The sequence below is a fragment of the Paroedura picta genome, chromosome 3, assembly GCF_049243985.1.
Source record: "Paroedura picta isolate Pp20150507F chromosome 3, Ppicta_v3.0, whole genome shotgun sequence".
Classification (NCBI taxonomy): Eukaryota; Metazoa; Chordata; class Lepidosauria; order Squamata; family Gekkonidae; genus Paroedura; species Paroedura picta.
Window position 1 is genome coordinate 175,251,541 of NC_135371.1, and position 21,932 is coordinate 175,273,472.

General features: G+C 55.5%; 1 protein-coding gene across 3 annotated transcripts in view; it reads left to right on the forward strand.

Moving 5' to 3' along the window:
- MAST1 (microtubule associated serine/threonine kinase 1) overlaps positions 1-19,715 on the forward strand; it is an 89,446-nt gene extending 69,731 nt beyond the window's left edge. For 2 of the 3 annotated variants that reach the window (XM_077329795.1, XM_077329794.1), the window contains 12 exons: positions 972-1,137; positions 2,725-2,826; positions 3,493-3,615; positions 4,075-4,184; positions 5,628-5,791; positions 8,214-8,482; positions 10,877-11,080; positions 12,744-12,973; positions 13,563-13,685; positions 13,827-13,963; positions 14,842-15,029; positions 15,123-19,715. In XM_077329795.1, the coding sequence (XP_077185910.1) occupies positions 972-1,137; positions 2,725-2,826; positions 3,493-3,615; positions 4,075-4,184; positions 5,628-5,791; positions 8,214-8,482; positions 10,877-11,080; positions 12,744-12,973; positions 13,563-13,685; positions 13,827-13,963; positions 14,842-15,029; positions 15,123-16,225 (2,919 nt within the window). In that variant the 3' untranslated portion in view covers positions 16,226-19,715. The remainder of the gene's footprint in view (positions 1-971; positions 1,138-2,724; positions 2,827-3,492; positions 3,616-4,074; positions 4,185-5,627; positions 5,792-8,213; positions 8,483-10,876; positions 11,081-12,743; positions 12,974-13,562; positions 13,686-13,826; positions 13,964-14,841; positions 15,030-15,122) is intronic. The other variant, XM_077329796.1, reaches the window with a different exon arrangement.
- The last annotated feature ends 2,217 nt before the right edge of the window (positions 19,716-21,932 follow it).

Below are 21,932 nucleotides of genomic sequence, written 5' to 3' on the forward strand. Positions count from 1 at the left end.
GCCTTATGCAATCCGAGCTCATCAAGAGCTGAATCGGGCGTGAGCTCCCAAACCAGAAGACGAGCCGGATGAGCAAGGAGAAAGATGATATAATCAGAATGCATAATCAAATACTGCTCTAAGTACAGTGGCCCAAATTCCCCAGAGAGTTCGATGGCATTGCCCCAGACCTTTAAGGCATGAGATGGACAATGCTGATTTGCCATTGCTGGACTTCCTTGCTAGTCTTCCCTCCAAGTACTGACCCTGCTAAACTCCTGGGATTTGATGAGATTGAGCTAACCTGGGCCATCCAGGTCAGGGCAGAGACAAACCGAGGTGGTTGGCCCTCCCCGGCCTCTGCGTAGCAACCTTGGCTTTCCTTGGGGGTTTCCCATGCAAGGACTAACCGGGACCAACCCTGCTTAGCTTCCAAGAGCCAATGAGATGTGGCTAGCCTGGGCCCTCCAGGTCAAGGCAAGAGATGAACAGGGGGTGGTTGGCCCTTGCTTGCCTCTGCGTAGCAACCCTGGGCTGCCTTGAGGGACTCCAATCCAAGTCATCAACCATGTATGACCCTGCTTAGCTACCGAGATGTGATGAGAACACATCATCTCATCATGGGTCATTCAGGTCAAGCCTGGGTCATTCAGGTCAAGGCAAGAGATGAACAGGGCTGGTTTGCCCCTGCTTGCCTCTGCGTGGCCACCCTGGACGTTCTTAGGGGACTCCCATCCAAGTCATCCACCATGGATGACCCTGCTTAGCTTCCAAGATCAGATGAGACTTGGCTAACCTGGAGGGGTCAAGGGGGTGGTTTGCCCTTGCTTGCCTCTGCCTAGCAACCCTGGACTGCCTTGAGGGACTCCCCTCCAAGGACTAGTCGGGGCCGATCCTGCTTTGCTTCCTCAATCTGAAGAGGGCAGGCTGGGCGGGGCCCTCCGGGTCAGGACGGGTCTGAACTAATTCGGTGCCAACGGGCATCTCGGCAGGTGTGTGGCACTCCTGAATACATCGCTCCGGAGGTGATCCTTCGCCAAGGCTACGGGAAGCCGGTGGACTGGTGGGCGATGGGCATCATCCTGTATGAGTTCCTGGTGGGCTGTGTGCCCTTCTTCGGAGACACGCCCGAGGAGCTGTTTGGCCAGGTCATCACCGGTACGTGGACGGCGGGCGTTGGCCATTTTGGGGCAGCCGGGGGGTGTTCACCAGCCTCAGCACTGCCTTGGGGTGTCACGGGGTGGGTGGGTGGATGAGGAAGCCTATTCTGGTCATGAAAACAGAGGTTGGACCAGACCAAAAAGAAGGCTTGAGGGGGTATTTATTTTGGAGACCCTCTTTTAAGTCAGGATAATTCCGGGACGGATAGAGTTCTGTCTCTAGGGGTCTTGTTTAGGTTGGGGCATAAGCATTTGTTTTGATTGATGATTGGGAAGCTAAAGGTAAAGGTATCCCCTGTGCAATCAATTTGAAGCACAGCTGTAAGAGTTCTACAAGATCAGGCCAGTGGCCCATCCCCTCTGTGAATCTGTCCAGTCCCCTTTTCCAGCCACCGATGTGTGTGGCCCTCAAACGGAAATTGCTCCGGCCACACTGTTGAAAAAGGCAGAGCCCACGGAGGGCAAGCTGCAGGGTTTCCGGGGGAAGCCTGTTCCACCAGACAGGAGAAGCTCTGGGGAAAAGCCTTGCTGGCAGATGGGAACCTAGTGGGAAAGTCAAAATATTAACATAATCTCCGCCATTAAGAGGCTGCATTCTGCAAAAGGCAGCATACCTCGAGAGGCATGGAGTCCTCCTTCTGTCGACTTGGGCTAAGTGTCTTGGCAGCAAAGGACGCCATCTAGTTGCTGCCGTTGGGTCTCTTGGATGTATGCGCTGGGCCTGCCCAGTTATTTGGCCATTTGCAAGGAGGAAGCAGTTGGCAGTGGAACGTCCTGTTGATTCGCAGCCAACTTACGGCGACCCTGCAGAATTTCCAAGGCATGGGAGGTTCAGAGGTGGTTGGCCATTGCCTGCCTCCATGGCGTGGCCCTGGACTTTCTCAGAGGTCTCCCATCCAAATACTATTCTAGCCAGGGCTGACCCTGATTAGCCTCCAAGATGTGATGAGACTGGCCTAGCCTGGGCCATCCAGGTCAACATAAAAGACATCCGGGGGCGGTTGGCCCTTGCCTGTCTCTGGGTAGCAACCCTGGGTTTCCTTGGGGGTCTCCCCTCCAAGCCCTAACCAGGGCCGATCCTGCTCTGCTTCTGAGTTCTGATGAAATCAGGCTTGCCTGGGCTGTCCAGGACACGGCTCAGGAAGTAATTATTCATATAAGTTTTGTATTAGGACACCCACTGATCTTTGAGGATGCTTATTTCCTGTTCCCCCCGTTTCCCTGTGTCTTGGAGGCTGACAGTCCATGAAAGCGGCACTTCCCCGCCCTTACAGCAGCTGAAACGCTCAGATTCGAACCGTGGAGAGATCAAAAGCCGCCTCCCATAATCCGATAGATTGAGGACTTGATAGCGGAGCAGGCAACACTTGTGTTTGGACATGCTTTGAGATATTGGGAAACCTTTTAGAAGGCCAGACTTGTCACCTCTGCCATTACATTTTTTATTATGGCTTGCTTTCTGTTTGGGGATTTATGATTTAAAAATTAAATGAACGGAGCTGGGGCTAGGCAAGATGGCGCTGGCGGGGTCGCAGCCCCCGGGTGACCTCTCCCATGAGTCCCCTCTGTGCTCCGATGCTTTCAGATGACATCCTGTGGCCGGAAGGGGAAGAGGCGCTCCCAGGGGATGCCCAGGGCCTCATATCCTGCCTCCTGCAGACCAATCCACTGCTGCGTTTGGGCGCAGGTAAGGGAGGACCCATGCAAAAGGGGAGGGGACAGCCCTGCGAGGAACTCCCTGGTCTTCTGCTTCTGCCATGCTGCCACGTGGGACGCAGAGCTGGTGGGTTTGATAAGGTCATAAGAACGGAAGAAGAGCAGCCCTGCTGGGTCAAACCCTCTAGTCCAGCATCCCCTCTCACACACTGGCCAGCCAGTTCCTCTGGAGGGCGAGGCCCTCCCCTAATGTTGCCTCCTGGGTCTGGGATTCAAAGGTAGACTGCCTCTGAATGCAGAGGGTCCCCTCAGCCACCATGTCTAGTTGCCCTTGAGAGAATCATCCCCCGTCAATCTAAGCCCCATTTCAAGCAGTTTATAAGAACCAACTCTTTTTCTTCTTCTTCTCCTTCTTCTTCTCCTTCTTCTCCTTCTTCTCCTTCTTCTCCTTCTCCTTCTTCTCCTTCTTCTCCTTCTTCTCCTTCTTCTTCTCCTTCTTCTTCTCCTTCTTCTCCTTCTTCTCCTTCTTCTTCTCCTTCTTCTCCTCCTTCTTCTTCTTCTCCTTCTTCTCCTTCTTCTCCTTCTTCTCCTTCTTCTCCTTCTCCTTCTTCTCCTTCTCCTTCTTCTCCTTCTTCTTCTTCTTCTTCTCCTTCTCCTTCTTCTTCTTCTTCTTCTTCTTCTTCTTCTTCTTTTGCAGGCGGTGCTTACGAAGTCAAGCAACACCCGTTCTTCAAAGACCTGGACTGGAACGGGCTGCTGAGGCAGAAGGCGGAATTCATCCCCCACCTGGAGTCGGAGGAAGACACCAGCTACTTTGACAGCAAGTATCGCTCAGGGGTAGCCGTGTTGTCTTGCAGAGGGGGGAAAGTAACGGAAGCCTTGTAGCACCTCCAGGCAGGGTTCCCCAACCTGGTGCCCATCGTGGCCGCCAACACTTCACTTGCCCCCCCCCCTCCCGCCCCATCTTTTCAGAAAAAGTCTAGGAGCACCATAAAGACTTCCCACTCCTTCAGGTATCAGGTTGGTATCAGATGTTCTACCTGCCCAAGTGAGCCATGACTCACGGAAACTCGTACCCCGCCACAAGTACCCTGCGTGGCCCTTTTCTTACTCCTACGAATATAGCAGATTGCTTCCTTATTTCAAACACGGATAAGGCTTCCTTCTCCCTGAACCGTTTGGGGTCTTTGCTCGTGGGCTGGGTCTACCTGGGATGGAGATACCCCCACCCTCACAGGCCAAACCTCCGTAAGCTCCACCAGGTTCTTCTCCCTTGCAGCCCGTTCGGACCGCTACCATCATATCAACTCCTACGACGAAGACGACACAACTGAGGATGAGCCGGTGGAAATACGGCAGTTCTCGTCTTGCTCTCCCCGGTTCAGCAAGGTGGAGCCCTCTTTTGTTGCGATGCGCTTAATTTCGTCGTTGAGTCTTGTGTGTCAGAGGAGGACGAGGACGAGCTGGGAAGTCCCCGGTTCTGGTTTCACTTCGCTTACGAGGTTGCTGTCCTTTTTCCCGGTTTCCAGTCCGGCCATGTTGGCCTGAGGCAGAAGAGCTGGATTCGATTCCAGACCAACAAGATTGCCCAACAAAATTGCCCAGGGAAATGAGGACTGCCACTTTGGGGTCGGGAGGTGAATTTCCTCCTGACCAAACTGGCCCGCGATTCTGTTTTTTTTTGGGGGGGCGGGGGGGCTCACCTGGGCATGGAATTGGGGTCAATTGGAGTGGGCAGGTAGGTGTGAATTTCCTGCCTTCTGCAGGGGGTTGGACGAGGTGACCCTGGAGGTCCCTTCCAACTCTGCGGTTCTAAGATTTGGGGGGAGTGTGAGAGAGATATTGAGACTCAAAGCCCCTCCTCCATCTATTTACATGTATCTAGATAGGCTTACAGGTTAGCTATATTTTATCCACACCACAACCCTGTTTGGTAGGCTGGGCGGAGAGCGTCGGGCAGTGGGCTTCCTTGACAGTGCATGGATTCGAAACTGGGTCTCCCTGATCGTAGTCCGATCCTCCAACCACTACCCCGCATCGGTGGGTCAATTACTCTGAGAATAAGGGGTGTTTGCACAGATCAGTGGCCCACAGGGTGACGGGAACTGTCATTGCTTGAGAGCCAGCTTGGTGTAGTGCAGGGGTAGTCAAACTGCGGCCCTCCAGATGTCCATGGACTACAATTCCCATGAGCCCCTGGGAATTGTAGTCCATGGACATCTGGAGTTCTGCTGTTTGACTACCCCTGGTGTAGTGGTTAGGAACGTGGACTTTGATTCCCCACTCCTCCCCCACATGCAGCCATTTGGGGTGACCTTGGTCTTTTCACAGTCCTGTTAGAGCTGTTTTCACAGTTCTGTCAGAGCTCTCTCAGCCCCACCTCCCTCTCAGGGTGTCTGTTGTGGGGAGAAGAAAGGGAAGGGGATTGGAAGCCTCTCTGAGACTCCTTCGGGTAGAGAAAAGCGGCATACAAGAACCAACTCCCTGAATGCATGCAACAGATTTCTCTGTTTATTGTTGTTATATTACAGTTCCCTTTCATTCATTATAATCAGTGAGTTGTTGTATCGTTCTGTTCCGTTCGATGTGAACCGCCCTGAGCCTAACGGGAGGGCTGTATACAAATGCAATCAATCAATCAATCAATCAATCAATCAATCAATGTATGTTGATACCCTAACAATCTTTTGACCGTCTGCTGGTGGCCTGGAACTGCAATATCTTCCAACGGGCCTTGTGGCTTGATGGGTCAGCCCAGAGCCCTAACAAGATGCTGAAAATTCCTCGTGTGTCATGTTCATAGACTCCGTTGTCCCCTGTCCTGCCCCCCAGGTGTACAGCAGCATGGAGCACCTGTCCCAGCACGAGCAGAAAACGCCCGGGGTCATGAAGCGGGACCAGAGCAACAAACACAAGGACGAGAAGATGGGGAAGAGAGAGAGCCTGGGCAGCTTCACGCTTCGGGACAAGAGCTGGCGCACGAACTCCCCGGAGATGTGAGTCCCGCTTAGCACACCCCTTCAGCTATGGCTTCTTTTCGCGCTCTGGGGGAGGTTACCTGGTGGGGAGAGTTGAAGGTGGGAGGGAAACACGGCCCCTGCCTTTCGTCCAAGAGATAAATGCAGCATTTCTAGGAGGTTCAAGGGATATCCCCTGTGCAAGCACCGGGTCATGTCTGACCCTTGGGGTGACGCCCTCTAGCGTTTTCATGGCAGACTCAATACGGGGTGGTTTGCCAGTGCCTTCCCCAGTCATTACCATTTACCCCCCAGCAAGCAAGCTGGGTACTCATTTTACCGACCTCGGAAGGATGGAAGGCTGAGTCAGCCTTGAGCCGGCTGCTGGGATCGAACTCCCAGCCTCATGGGCAGAGCTTCAGACTGCATTTCTGCTGCCTTACCACTCTGCGCCACAAGAGGCTCTTTCTGGCTGTTCTTAGCCATAATCAAAGGCCAGAACATCTTTTCCTTAAGTCTATTTCACACACCCGTTGGGGAGTGGGTGGGGGTTATCCGTGTCAGTTGATTTTTTACAGGTTTGATTGGTTTGTCCAATTTCAAAACATAAATGAGAGTAAACCCAAATTAATTCATCATCTTGCTAATTCAGCAAATCCACTGTTAACATTTAAAGATATTTACATATTACAATGACTGGGGAAGGCAGTGGCAAACCACCCTGTATTGAGTCTGCCATGGAAACGCTGGAGGGCGTCACCCCAAGGGTCAGACATGACCTGGTGCTTGCACAGGGGATACCTTTTACATTTACCTTTTACATTACAGAAACCTCTGAGCTTTGTTCAGATGCTGAAGGCAGCGTGAGAGATTGCCGTTGGATGAATGACAGTGATTTTCCCTTGTGTGTATGGGGGGGGGAAGCTGTCTATCTCCATATTTTAAGGGTCTTCTTCATTCCTCATTAAGTATACGTCAGTTTGCGAAAAGCCTCAAAAATAGCTCCAGCTCCCGTTTGAAATTGTAACTCCCTGAACCTGTAGCCCAAGAGCCCCCAGCCTTTATGGGTGTGCAGTAAGGTGACCAGATTGTCCCACCTTTGGAGGAACACCTGGGGGCACCTGGCAAATGGTACTTATGTTGAAATTAAGAAATATATATTGCAATACTATTTTTGCGTTCTATGCATTCTATGAAACTTTTTGTTGTTCCATGTAGACCAAATTTTATATCAAGAACACCCCCCCCCCCCGGTCAATGGTGTCCCACTATACCAATGTTAAAATCTGGTCACCTTAGTCTGCAGGCACTTTCGGAATTCTCGCAGTGTGGCGGGTGCAGCCACAAAATGGCTGCCACAGGAGGTGGAGCCAGTCACAAAATGGCTGTCTCAGCTTACCTTCAGTCAAGATCATTGTGCAGCCAGTCAAATGCCCAGTGGTCAATCAGAAGCCTTGCTGGGGAAAGCTCTATCTAGCCATGACTATTTTCTAAAAACACTTGGAAGGAGCCAGGAAAAGCGTCACTGAGAATCATGGCACTTAAATGACGTAGTTCAGGAGTGGCCAAACTGTGGCTCTCCCGATGTCCATGGACTACAATTCCCATGAGTCCCTGTCAGCAAACTGTGGCTCTCCCGATGTCCATGGACTACAATTCCCATGAGTCCCTGTCAGCAAACTGTGGTTTTCCAGATGTCCATGGACTACAATTCCCATGAGTCCCTGTCAGCAAACTGTGGTTCTCCAGATGTCCATGGACTATAATTCCTCTCCTGATGTTCATGGACTACAATTCCCATGAGTCCCTGTCAGCAAACTGGTTCTCCAGATGTCCATGGACTACAATTCCCATGAGTCCCTGTCAGCAAACTGTGGTTCTCCAGATGTCCATGGACTACAATTCCCATGAGTCCCTGTCAGCAAACTGTGGCTCTCCAGATGTCCATGGACTACAATTCCCATGAGTCCCTGTCAGCAAACTGGTTTTCCAGATGTCCATGGACTACAATTCCCATGAGTCCCTGTCAGCAAACTGTGGCTCTCCCGATGTCCATGGACTACAATTCCCATGAGTCCCTGTCAGCAAACTGGTTTTCCAGATGTCCATGGACTACAATTCCCATGAGTCCCTGTCAGCAAACTGGTTCTCCAGATGTCCATGGACTACAATTCCCATGAGTCCCTGTCAGCAAACTGGTTTTCCAGATGTCCATGGACTACAATTCCCATGAGTCCCTGTCAGCAAACTGGTTCTCCAGATGTCCATGGACTACAATTCCATGAGTCCCTGCCCCCAAACTGTTGACATCAGGAGACCCACAGTTTGGGCCCCCTGATATGGTCTGGCTCGGCCGCCATGAAGGACGGGTCAAATTGAGTCCTGGCCGAGATTTGGACCCCGGTTGTGGCCTCCGAGAGCTTTCCGTGGCCTCGCCAGCGTGCCTCCCTCTGTGTTCCAGGAAGCGCCTCTCCGCCTCGGAGTCGTCCTACACGGAGAGCGACTCCAGCCCCCCCTTGGGCGCCCGCCGGCGCTTCTCGGCCCTGATGGACACCAACCGTTTTGCCGTGCCCCTGGAAACCGACAGCGAGACCCTGGCCAGGGGGCCCACGAAGGCTCCCACGGACAGCGGGGGCCCCAGGGTCCCTCCGCAGGCCGACAACAAGGAGAACAAGGATGGAGCAGCGGCTGATGCAGGGCAGAGTCCTGCTGCCAGGGAGGCGGAATCAGGTGAGCAGCGCTGAGGAGAGCCTCTTGCGGGGGATGGCTTCTCCCTGCGTTCGTCCCCCAAGTCCCCCAACAGGATCCTTTCTGTCCCTTCCGTCTCCTCTTTGGGGAGATGCATTTCAGCCCGGAAGGAGACCTCGTGGCTTTGGGGGCGAGGGGGGAGAAGCAGGCCCAGTAGAGCCAAAGGCAGAAGACTTCGCCGGCTGCATTTCAATGTTCTTGTAAATCTCGAGCAGACGTTTGGACCAGGGGTAGTCAAACTGCGGCCCTCCAGATGTCCATGGACTACAATTCCCAGGAGCCCCTGCCAGCGAATGCTGGCAGGGGCTTCTGGGAATTGTAGTCCATGGACATCTGGAGGGCCGCAGTTTGACTACCCCTGGTTTGGCCCGTCAAGGCCTCCCAGTAGAGAAGCTTCATTACCCCATAACTGTTGCTGGTAGGAGCCGGACAGCTCTTCCTCCAGCTGCAGAAGCAGGGAAATGGTCATTTACCAACCCTTGGAATGACATTTTTGTTACCTGGAAGATGTTCTCTCCCTCTCGCTCCCTCTCTCATTCCGCGGGGAGGTTAACTCTGGAAGCTGTCCTCCACGCAAAAGTGGTTGACAGTGTCAGGAGCAAAGAAATATTTGGTGCTACGAGGCAGAAAGTGGAAATGCTGTTCTCCTCTCCGATGACCCCATTGATTGGCGCAGTGCCCCGTTTTTTCCCAGCGGCCCTTTGGCAGGAGATCTTTGTAGCGGACGGGACGCTCCGTGACTCAGCTCCGTCTGGTGTCTGCCTCACTGGGCAGCTACTCCCGTGTCCTTTGCACTTCCTAGTCCAGTGGGGGATATTTGTGGAGCCCTTTAAAAACAAAAGAAGCATGCGCTAAAAAGGGGGCGGAGCTCTGTCCAGTAACACTTGGTGTGGGTTTCTTCTTATGTGGGGTGCGGGGATAATTTGGCCCTTCAAAGGCTGTGGGCCTGCTGCCACCATCGGTCTAGGACTGCACATTTCTCCTTAATAAAGAAAGGAAGTGCCTTAACGATTCACTTCCCCTCTCACGGGTTGGGGTTTGTGTGCACACTGGTGCCGGATCGGGACCAGGAGTGAGGTTATTGTGCTGAGAATAAAACGAGGGTGGAATGGGGTGGAAATCGCTCAATAAAGCCCAGAGGAAAGGTTGTCGGGGGGGGGGTGTCCCGTCCCCCTTCTAGACTCCACTTCCAGCAGACTCCCCCCCCCCCGCGTACCAGTGGCCAGCCCCCCAGTCACACCCTCAGTTCGACGCTTGTGTTACGGCTGCTTGACCCAACCAACCTCCCTGCCCAGCGATTGCCATAGCGGCTGTAACGGAGACATCGCCAGGTCTGTAAGCCGGACGCCGCCGTTTCTGTGTTCTTCGACATTTGTAGGAACATCTGGACTAGGCTGGAGGGCGAGCCTGTTTTCAGGTTTTGTCGGGAGTGTTGTGGCTGCAGAGGTCTCGAAATGCCTGAAATGCTCAAGCCGTGTCCGACCGCACGATCTCGTACACCGGAGCTCTGGTCACCGGAGAACCAAGGGTCCGGCAGTCGGGTCCTTGGGCTTTGGCCCTCAGCATCCTGGCGGGTGGCATAGACCAGGGGTAGTCAACCTGTGGTCCTCCAGATGTCCATGGACTACAATTCCCATGAGCCCCTGCCAGCAAATGCTGGCAGGGGCTCATGGGAATTGTAGTCCATGGACATCTGGAGGACCACAGGTTGACTACCCCTGGCATAGACCCACCGGCCACCTGCTTCCCGCGTAGTTTTTTGGGCAGAAATGGGAGGGAGAAGGGCTTTCCTTGTCTCCCAGTGCATGACGCCCACCACGCAGGCTCTTTTGGCCAGGAAGGGATGGGGGAGTCCCCTCCTACATGGCCGGCCGCCTGAAGAACCAAGCGGAGTGGCTTCAACCCAGCAGCTATACAAGTTACCCCAACGCTGCTTCCTCGGATCCGTAGACTCGGATCTTGAGGACCGGTAACTTGGCGCTAGCCGTATCAGACGCGTGAGCCCTTTGGGGTATCAGACGTGTGAGCCGTTCTCTATTTTTCCCTCCCCCCATCTTTCCCGTGAGGCTCTTAGCCAAACACAGATTCGAACCCGGGTTCTCTGGGCTCCTGCCCCCCCGGGGGCCCACGAAACACCTCCCGCATCCTGCGTTTTATATCGAGAAGGTAGGGCCGGGTGGATTTCCCCTGCAAAGCGGGACCTCTGCCAGCCGTTTGCCAAAGAAACCAGGAAGCAGAGCGGGGAACCAGGAAGCTCTCGAGACCCCCTGGGGGCGGTGGGCAGTGCCTGAGGGGAGCCCCGGGGGTCCCTGGAGGGGGGGGGGTCCCGTGCTTCAGGGCTGGCGTCCTCATCCCTCTCTCTCCATTCCCCACTAGGCGATAAGTCCAAAGCGGGTGAGCTGCAGCCCCCAAAGGAGCTGGACCCATCTGCCCCCAAGGCCACCAATGACTTGGTGCTGCGTCGTTCCCGCCACCAGCAGCTCCCCGGGGACTCCGCGGCTGAGAAGCACAGTCCCCGCGCTGGGGGCAAGGTCATCAAATCCGCCTCAGCTACTGCGCTGTCCGTCATAATCCCCACAGGTACGGCCCTCCTCTCTCGCCCCCCTCCCGCACACCCACCCACCCACCCCCGACCGGCAGGGGTAGCGCTGACCCCTCACGCTTGGAGCCCGGCCCCTCTTCCAGGGCCCCCAAACCACCGTGGCCACCCTCCTCCGCCGCCACGCTCGTCCCCGGAAACACCACCCGACCAACAACCCCTCCGCCAATTCTTACCCCTCGGCACCCTTCCTGTGCTTCGCCCTCCTTGCGTAGAACGATCCCCTCTCCAGCTGGATTCAAAGGGGCATTTGGATGAAGACTGTCCAGCACGCCCTCTCCCACCTCCCAGGCCGCTTTCCCCCACCCCCCTTGCAGGCTGTTTTCCTCCCACGGACGAGCCCCTTGCTGGACCCAAGGCTTTCTTCACCCGCATGCTGCACCCACCTTTTGCTATAAGTGACTTGGCTGCCGAAAGAGTGGGATCCCGCAATCCGCATCAGTTTGCCAGGGGTAGTCAAACGGCGGCCCTCCAGAGGTCCATGGACTACAATTCCCAGGAGCCCCTGCCAGCGAACGCTGGCAGGGGCTCCTGGGAATTGTAGTCCATGGACCTCTGGAGGGCCGCCATTTGACTACCCCTGAGTTATGCAGACGACGCGGACTTGCACGCTCTCTTTTCTTTTGCATGAGTGTCCTGCAGATTCTGCTGCTTTGCGTAATTTGTTCTGCTTCTACTCCTTGTGGGGAAGGGACGTCGCTAAGCAGGATACCGAAGGCTTTCCCCTTCCGCGGTTCCCTCCGGCTTCTTGGGTTCCCCCGCCGTTGTCCCTACTTTTCCACGATTGTCTTCAAAACCAGAGGGACTAGAATCTTGATTTTCTGTGATTTCATGTGAAACATGAGATGCCTGGGAAGCCAAAGTTGATACACCATTCTGTGGATTAGAACTGCTGCATGCACATGGCTGTGACAGTTGCCCCTCTGTGACCAGGGCCCATTCCGCACATGCTGAATAATGCGCTTTCAGTGCACTTTAGAAGTAGATTTCCCTGTTCTGCACAGTAAAATCCAGCTGCCAAAGCACATTGGAAGTCCTTTATCCAGCGTGTGCAGAATGGGCCCCGGAGTCAGTGCCGTGTGCTTAAAACTTTGCTCAGAAGCGTCATAACATTCTGCACACATAGGATAATGCACTTTCAGTGTGCTTTGGCAGCCGGGTTTTCCTGTGCGGAACAAGAAGTAGATTTTCCCATGCGGAACAGGAAAATCTACTTCTGAAGTGCATTGAATGTGCATTATCTTTTGTGTGCAGAATAGGCCTAGCTCAGAACATTTCCCAAGCCCCGTTTGCTTTAGGGCCAGCAGGGAGACCTTATTTCTGCCTTGCTAGACACTCAGCCTGAAGTATTGCTTTCGAAGCCTCAGGCCCACTTCCCTCATTTGACCCCCAAACCAACCCTCCTTGCTTTAGGGTCCAGCCCTCTCCCTTGCGGCCAACAGGGGCTGAGAAACAGCCAAGTCATCCATGTTCAGAAGGCTTCCCTAGGCTAGCTGTAGAAGCCAGAGAGCAACAAGCCAGGCCGGGAGCCTGGACATCAGGGGTTCTGTGGTCCCTTTGGGGAGGCCAGAGGTGCTGCTCAGGGTTTATGTCGTGTGCCTGCAGAGGCCTTTCTGCTTACCCTTTGTCCTTCTCTCCCAACAGTGGAACAGCACAGCAGCTCCCCCCTGGCCAGCCCCATGTCCCCCCGGTCGCTCTCCTCTAACCCGTCCTCCCGAGATTCTTCGCCGTCACGGGACTATTCCCCAGCGGTCACCAGCCTGCGCTCACCCATCACCATCCAGCGCTCCGGGAAGAAGTACGGCTTCACGCTGCGCGCCATTCGAGTGTACATGGGGGACAGCGACGTCTACAGCGTACATCACATTGTCTGGGTAAGTGTGCCTGGCACAAGAGCCCACCGGGCAGGCAGCCTCAGCAGAGCAGGGGTTCTGGGGGCAGTGCGGGTTGTTATAGTCAGTTGCAAAGTCATGTCCGACCCATCGCGACCCCACGGACAATGATCCTCCAGGCCTTCCTGTCCTCTCCCATTCCCCGGAGTCCATTTAAGTTTGCACCTACTGCTTCAGGGACTCCATCCAGCCACCTCGTTCTCTGTCGTCCCCTTCTTCTTTTGCCCTCGATCGCTCCCAGCATTAGGCTCTTCTCCAGGGAGTCCTTCCTTCTCATGAGGTGGCCAAAGTATTTGAGTTTCATCTTCAGGATCTGGCCTTCTCAGGAGCAGTCAGGGCTGATCTCCTCTAGGACAGGCCGGTTTGTTCGCCTTGCAGTCCAAGGGACTCGCAAGAGTCTTCTCCAGCACCAGAGTTCAAAAGCCTCAATTCTTTGAGGCTCGGCCTTCCTTAGGGTCCAACCTTCGCAGCCATACATTGCAACTGGGAAGACCGTAGCCTTGACTAGACGCGCTTTAGTCGGCCGGTCAGGAAACAGCCTCGCAATCAGCTCTGTGTCTTCTCCCGGCAGCACGTGGAAGAAGGCGGCCCGGCGCACGAGGCGGGTCTGTGCGCAGGAGACCTCATCACCCACGTCAATGGCGAGCCGGTGCATGGGCTGGTGCACACGGAAGTGGTAGAACTCATCCTGAAGGTATGTGCCGGTGGGGTGAACCGTTGCCGGTCTCCCACAGACGGTGACCGGTCTGCCACAGATATTTGGCAGTCTGCTACAGGCCCAGCATGTCGGGCTTCTGCTCCAGCCTCGCAGCCCTCTCCTTTCCCCTTTCCCTAGAGTGGGAACAAGGTGATGGTGACCACCACCCCCTTTGAGAACACCTCCATTCGGATTGGGCCAGCCCGAAAAAGCAGCTACAAGTCCAAGATGGCCAGGAGGAACAAGAGGAGCACCACCAAAGAAGGCCAGGAGAGGTGAGGAGGGCAGAAGGGAGGAGGAGCCGTGGCTCAAGGGTTGCGCACTTGGCTCCAGGTTCAGACTCTGGCATCTCCAGTTAAAAGGGCCAGGGAATGCAAAAGACCCTGGAGAGCAGAGCAGGCAATACTGATATGGACGGACCCAGATGGTCTGATTCAGCACAAGGCAGCTGCGTGTGTGTTCAAGGGAAAAGCGGAAGGGGGGCTGAAGGAAGGGGGCATCCCAATCGTGGAACAAAGGGTGCTGGGAGGACAAATGCTACCCAATGAACTCCTCCTTCCTTCCTTCCTTCCTTCCTCCCTCCCTCCCTCCCTCCCTCCCTCCCTCCTTTCCTTCCTTCCTTCCTTCCTCCCTTCCTCCCTCCCTCCCTCTCTCCCTCCCTCCTTTCCTTCCTTCCTTCCTTCCTTCCTTCCTTCCCTCCCTCCCTCCCTCCCTTCCTTCCTTCCTTCCCTCCCTTCCTTCCCTCCCTCCCTCCCTCCCTTCCCTCCCTCCCTCCTTTCCTTCCTTCCCTCCTTTCCTTCCTTCCTTCCTTCCTTCCTTCCTTCCCTCCCTCCCTCCCTCCCTCTCTCCCTCCCTCCTTCCTTTCCTTCCTTCCTTCCTCCCTCCCTCCCTCCCTCCCTCTCTCCCTCCCTCCCTCCCTCCCTCCCTCCTTTCCTTCCTTCCTTCCTTCCTTCCTTCCTTCCCTCCCTCCCTCCCTCCCTCCCTCTCTCCCTCCCTCCCTCCCTCCTTTCCTTCCTTCCTTCCTTCCCTCCCTCCCTCCCTCCTTTCCTTCCTTCCTTCCTTCCTTCCTTCCTTCCCTCCCTCCCTCCCTCCCTCCCTCCATTCATTCATTCATTCATTCATTCATTCATTCATTCCTTCATTCCTCCTGCAGCAAGAAGCGCAGTTCCCTGTTCCGCAAGATCACCAAGCAGTCCAACCTGCTGCACACCAGCCGCAGCTTGTCGTCGCTGAACCGTTCGCTGTCCTCCAGCGACAGCCTGCCGGGTTCGCCCACCCACGGCCTGGGTGCCCGGTCGCCCACCCAGAGCCTGCGCTCCACCCCGGACTCGGCCTACCTAGGTAGGGAGCCTGGGATGGCGGGAGGCGGCAGAGGGCCGCCGGCTCCCGTGGGGCGGAGGGCCAACACTCCCCTTCTCCTTGTCTCCCTCGCAGGTGCTTCTTCGCAGAGCAGCTCCCCCGCCTCCAGCACCCCCAACTCGCCGGCCACCTCGTCCCACCACATGCGCCCGAGCACCCTTCACGGCCTGTCCCCGAAGCTGCACCGGCAGTACCGCTCTGCCCGCTGCAAGTCGGCCGGGAACATCCCCCTTTCCCCTCTGGCGCACACGCCCTCCCCCACGCAGTCCTCGCCGCCCCCCCTGCCCGGCCACACCGTGGGCAGCTCCAACACGACCCAGAGCTTCCCGGCCAAGCTGCACTCGTCACCGCCTGTGGTGCGGCCACGCCCCAAGAGCGCCGAGCCCCCTCGCTCGCCTCTGCTGAAGCGGGTGCAGTCGGCGGAGAAGCTCGGCTCCCCGCTTGGCTCGGAGAAGAAGGTGGTGGTGCGGAAGCACAGCCTGGAGGTGGTGCACTCCGAGTACCGCAAGGACTTCTACGGCGAGCCCGGCCTCCACAGCCTGGCCGAGTCCGATGGCGAGAGCCCCGGTGAGTCCGGCGCTCCGAAGCCGCTGGCCACCAGGCGCCTCGGCCGGCAGGAATCCCCGCTGAGCTTCGGAGCGGCCGAAGGAGAAGTCGCCGCCGAGACCGGCGCCAAAGCCCGGGGGCTGGAGTCGCTCCTCGGAGACTGCAGGCGGAGCCAGGCCGTGCAAACGGAGGAGGCCTTTGCGGGGGTGAATCGAGCCCTGGCGAAAGCCCTGAGCCCCGTGCAGGAGCACGAGCAAGGCAGGAAGGGCAGCGCGGAGGCAGAGGTGGCCCCACGGGGCCCGGTCCCCATTGTGCTGGAACCCAAGAAGAGCCAAGGACACAGCCCGCCCTGCAGGCCAGCTCCGGAGGCCTCCCAAGACAAGGCCGGGTCGCCCAAGGAGAAGTGGATCCTGGAGGTGGTGGAGGAGCACACCACGCTCGGGACCTGCGTCAAGTCTCCCAGTTGCCTGTGCCCAGAGGGGACCAAGAACGGACTGAAGCGAGCCTCGTCGGAGTCAAAGGCCAAGCGGGCCAAAGAAGAGGTGCCTGTGTTGGGCACGGGGGGCAAATGTGCAGGGGATGCCCCCCGGCCCTCGCCTCCTGCACTGGAAAAGAAGGGGGCAGCGCACTGAAGGATCAGGGGGTTGCCTTTCTCTGCACTGGCCGCCAGGACCACACCCCCAGAACCCCTTCCTAGTCTTCTGCCTTTCCGCTCGATGCTGATAGGGTAGCGAGGAGCCACATTGCCCGCCTCGAGGGGGCTCAGCCTTGACCTACCTGTACATACGACAGCCCCCGCCCCACACCCCCCCACCCACCCACAAACAGCGCCCCCTCGCCATCTCCCTGTGAATGGCATGTCCTGTGTTAGGCCTTGTAAAGTACCTATACATATCTCTCTCTCTATATATATTATATTATATTATTTATATAAATATATATATAAATATATATATCTCTATGAGCAAGACTATGCTATACACGAAAAGGGTTAATACTGTGATCAATTCCCCTTCTCCTCCCCGTGCTTCAGGCTGCCCCACTGAGTCTGTGCAGCGACAGGGGAGGGATCTGCCGGAAAAGGCAACCGAGGACTCGGAATACATTATCGATAGCCTAAGCTTGAATCCAGAAGATTCTACGTCACAAAAGCGCGAAAAAACCCCGAATTCTCGTTCTTGTCACATCGGGATCTCGGCACGGGAAGCTGACGGCGTCCGGATCTTTGTGTGAATTTGGCGTTGGTTCTTTGGGATGTGGACATGGCCGAGAGCCCTGAGGAGGGGGCAGCATAGCTCAGCCGAAGCAGCACGAGCCCCCCGGTTGCTCGGCCGCTTTGTCGCGCTGACAGTTCCATCCTTCACAGCCAGAGCGAGCATGCCTCTCTTCTCTGTCTGCCAGGGGGAGCGGGAAGATCCGTAGCGGCCTCCAGTCTGCTGTTTTGCTTTTCGAGTGACAGGGGGAAATCAAGAGGCAGTTATGACATCCCGTTAAAGTGGGTCATCGAAATAGCGGAGTGACGTTTCCAGCCAAACCGGTCGGGTCGCCTGCTTGTAAACCTGTTCCAAACACAACGAGAGCTAGGCTTTGTATCCGACGCCCAGAAGGAAAGATGGACAATGGCCAAGGCCGGCCTTCCCGCGAAGACGGACAGGTCAGGGGGTGGCTTTGGGGCCCCGTAATAAAGATAAGCGAGAGGGAGGCAGACAGTGACCCGTAAGGTACAATCCACTCGTAATTTCACTTGTGCGAGGAATTCGTTCCAAGAGGCCTCAGGTTCCATGTTAGGCAGCGGAAAGGAATGCGTTGTGGATGTTCACGGCAGTCACTGGCCCTGGTGATCCCTGAACGAGAGAGAGTATGCCGTCTCCCCAATACTGTGCTCACCTCATGGCTGCCCATCTCCTCCCAGGCTTCTTTGTGAGCCTCGTGTTTTCCACTTGGGCTCGGCGAATCTCGTCTGCCACCGAATCTTGGACCCTGAGTTCAAATGCTTCCAAAAAGTTTGCATTAAAGCGGATTTCAGAAAGAGGCACGTGATACTGCATGATGGCCAAGAGGTGTGTGGGGGGGGAGGAATGTTCCCAAACTGCTGCTTATTTATTACTTTATTATCATTTCCTGACCAACGCCCATCGGGGGAACCTCGGGACAGCTTAGATGGGGGCAGCCCAGCGACTGATCTCTCCTGGCCACACCGCTTCCAAAACGGGAGGACTTAAGCTGTCCTTCCAGCAGGTGGACTTAAGCTGTCCTTCCAGCCTGCCATTAATGTAGATTTGAGGGAGGGGTGTGTGCATTGGTGCACGTTAGCCCCTGTTGGGGGCAGCACGAGTCGCATGCCTGTAAGTCAACAGTTTGAAATTCGGGAACGGGACCGTGAGTTAGACGCAGGGCCTACAGCCGTTCAACCAGGTTCTGCTTACGATTTCGAGCCACCAGGGCGCCGGAAAGAATTTCCGAGTCCGGTAGCAACGTAAAGACCGGTCACATTTTCCGTGAGCTAAGCTTTTGTGAGTCACCGTGAGCTTTGACTCGCAAAAGGTTATCCCCCGAGGAACGCCGTCCGTCTTTATGGCCCGGCTGGTCTCAGGTTTTGTTCTCCTGCTACCTGCTGACCCGGCTTCCCACCCGAAACTGTCTTCAGGGGTCTTGAGGCTCAGATCCTGACCGAGAAAAGTGAAACTAAAGCAGGAGGGTTGGGAACGCCCTCGGAATTCCAGGAGATTTGGGGATGCAGTGGGCAGAGAGCCGAGTTGGGGAAGAGAGGGACTTCGACGGGGCGTAGGGGTGGCCAAACTGTGGTTCTCCAGATGTCCATGGACTACAATTCCCATGAGCCCCTGCCAGCTGGCAGGGGCTCATGGGAATTGTAGTCCATGGACATCTGGAGAACCACAGTTTGACCACCCCTATGCTACTTTCCAAAGCTACTGTTTTGTCTTTAGAGATCAGTTGTAGTTCTAGGCCTCACCGACCAAGCCAAAATACACACACCAAGCTCTACCATCCACAGGTCGTATCAAGCTGGTGTGTGTGTGTGTGTGTGTGTGTGTGTGTGTGTGTGTGTGTGCACATGATGCCCCTCAGACGGGAAGCTGGGATTGAGGATTAGACCACAGGAAAAGGTAGCGCTCCCCCTTTGCCGCGAGACCCCGAGAAGGTCTTTGGGTGAAGCCCCGCAACCGGGCACCCCAGCCGCAAAGGCCATGACCGCTCCATGCTCGTCTTGACAGGAACCGCACTGTACCGAGGCCACTTCTGCCTGGTCCGTCTCCCGCCGCCTTTCCTGATGGTGCGCTCGCAATTCCGGTTACCTCTGACGGGAGAGAGACACTCTATGCAATTAACACACCGATGGCAGACGCCTCCCCCAGGGCCCTGCCGCAGCCGATGTCCGCGGCCCTCTTTCCGATCTGGCCCGACAGCCGCTTGGTCCCTGGCCCAGGATCTGGGCCCAGAGTGGCTGTATTTGTTTGCCGCTTCCGGGGAGGGAGGAAGGGGAGTCGCACAGAGTCTCAGGGGAAGGTCAGATCTTCCTCTGAACTCTGGTGCCTGGTGTGCTATTCCATCTCAAACACGTCTTTCCACGCAGGGGCACACTTGAGCCTCGTACAACTGGCCCCCTGCTTGCCACGGATTGCAGTGCAAAGGCCTCTGCGTGTGGATGTGCGTGAGGCGTGTGTGTCGGGTACCCGTAAAAGTCACAGTCCGTGGCTTGCGCTGGGCTGCACGAATGTCACTTGGGAACCAGAGGGTGGGTGGAAGTAGAAGAGGCAGGGAAAGATTTATCCGCAAGGTAAATGCTCTCCCCCAGTCTGGAGCCGCTGTATCCATTGTGCGCCCCCCCCCCGGTAGGGAGCAAAGCATTTCCTTCTCATGTGCGCGCACATGTTTGCAGATGCGCCCCCTCAAGGCCCAATTCGCCAGGTTGACCTCTGTTGTGTATTGTGGTCATGAGCCTGTTGCCCACCGCTTGCGCGAGGAGATCGGAAGTGGGCAGGGACTGTTCTCGGCCTGCAGGGGTATCCTGTGGCCTTTGTAACTCTGCAGGTCGATTCAGGCAGACATGTCGTCATGTTAATAAACCAACCTGTACAGCTGGTCTTGTTCTTCACCTTTTGTGTCTTTTGTGCCGTAGCCTCTGGACTGAATGGGATTCGGGGTCGGCCTAGGAGGGAGCCAGCTTGGTGCAGTGGTGAGGAGTGCGGACTTCTAATCTGGCCAGCCGGATTCAATTCCCTGCTCCTCCTCCACATGCAGCCAGCTGGGTGACCTTGGGCTAGTCACAGCCCTGATAGAGGTGTTCTGACAGAGCAGTGATATCAGGGCTCTCTCAGCCTCTCCTCCCTCACAGGGTGTCTGTTGTGGGGAGAGGAAGGGAAGGCGACTGGAAGCCACTTTGAGACTCCTTCGGGTAGAGAAAAGCAGCATTTAAGAACCAACTTTTCTTCTTCAGTAATCTCAGGGCTCTCTCAGCCTCCCCTCCCTCCCAGGTTGTGGGGAGAGGAAAGGGAAGGGTGTAAAATACAGTTGTAAGAGTGGTCCCAGTGACGTTTGAGCAAAGGGGTGGGGATCATTTATTTATTTTAAACTCGTATTAGATGCTTTTATTCCATAATTATTGCTCGATACAGTAACATCTGAGAGACCAACAACGTTGGGGTGGGGGTGAGCATTTGAGAGTCAGCGCTCCCATCTTCAGATTCTGTTGGGGGTGGTCCATCCGTCTCTCCAGGAGAGGCGCAGTTTGGCCATCCCTGTACTCTCCTGAGCCCTGAAAATCTTGTTCGTCTCAGGGGATTGCTGGGCTCGTACGGAGGTCCTATTGGGACATATCCACTCTCTAAAGCAGGGGTAGTCAAACTGCGGCCCTCCAGATGTCCATGGACTACAATTCCCAGGAGCCCCTGCCAGCATTCGCTGGCAGGGGCTCCTGGGAATTGTAGTCCATGGACATCTGGAGGGCCGCAGTTTGACTACCCCTGCTCTAAAGCTTCCTTCCTTACGGAGCTCAAGTTGGCTTATGGTAACTCAAAATATCAGTTCACAATTTAGGACGGTCACATATGAGCCCTTGGAAAACAGCAAAACATTCAGGGTACGACCTTCCGCAAAGCAAAGCTCAGGGGTTCCCAAACTTGTATCTGGGACTCCTACCAAGCTGTTCATGCTACCCTCCGAAACCATCTCCCAAGTTTGGACAGCTTGCTAATGAATCACCCGCGGTCCTAAATAAAACCGTCTTCCCTGCTTCTTCCTGGGATTTCCCTGTACCTGACTTCCTTCTGCTTCCCATGTGCCTCCGGAATCATGTGGCTCCGCATAACCACGTCCCTCAACCTGTCCCGGGGCCACTTCCTGCTTGGATGAGCCTGTTAGGGTTACATAACAGCCGGGGCATTGTGCCAGGAGGTTAGTGTTACAAACAAGGCAGCCACTGCGCACGTGAGGTCCTCCTCACAAGGCCACAGGTGCCAGCACAAGGAAACCAGAGCAAAATCACCTCGGGGGGGGGGGGGAGGCACGCCCATGCTCCGGTTTCTTGCTTCTCACTATGCAACCAGGGTTGCTGCTGAGTCAACATGTTCACTTGGCAAGTGACGAAGCATGCCCGAATCTTCCAGTTTTGATCAATTTATGCCACGGGCTTTGGAGACCTGGAAAGCACCCTTTGGAAGCAAAATGTGGGTCACTGTCTCATCCGGTTATTGGTGCTCACCTGTACAGCCATCCGTAGGCCAGGTCTTGCGTATCTGAGAGACCATCTCTCTCTCTACACCCCCAAAGAACGCTCTGTTCTGTGGCCAACCAGCTGGGGGGGGTCCCCAGTCCCAAAGAGATATGTTTGGCCTCATCCATGGCCAGGACGTTTTCCATCCTGGCCCCTACCTGGTGGAAAGAGCTTCTGGAACACATCCAAGCCCTGTGGCCACCAGCACAGTTCCACAGGGCTTGTAAAATTGAGCTCTTCCGTCAAGCTTTTGCTTGGGGCAGAAGCTAAATAACATCCATCTATCCCACGGCCCCACCCATCCTCCTACTAGTTACTATTACTGAGTGGAAAAAGCCCCAAATTATTGGCAGACATTCATTCATTCATCCATTCATTCAATGTATTTCTTGCCTCCTCTGAGGAATGAAATTCCTCTGAGGAATGAACCTAAGGAGGTGGTGAGCTCCCCCTCACTGGCAGTCTTCAAGCAAAGGTTGGATACACACTTTTCTTGGATGCTTTAGGATGCTTAGGGCTGATCCTGCGTTGAGCAGGGGGTTGGACTAGATGGCCTGTTTGGCCCCTTCCAACTCTATGATTCTGTGATTCTGTGATTCTATGAT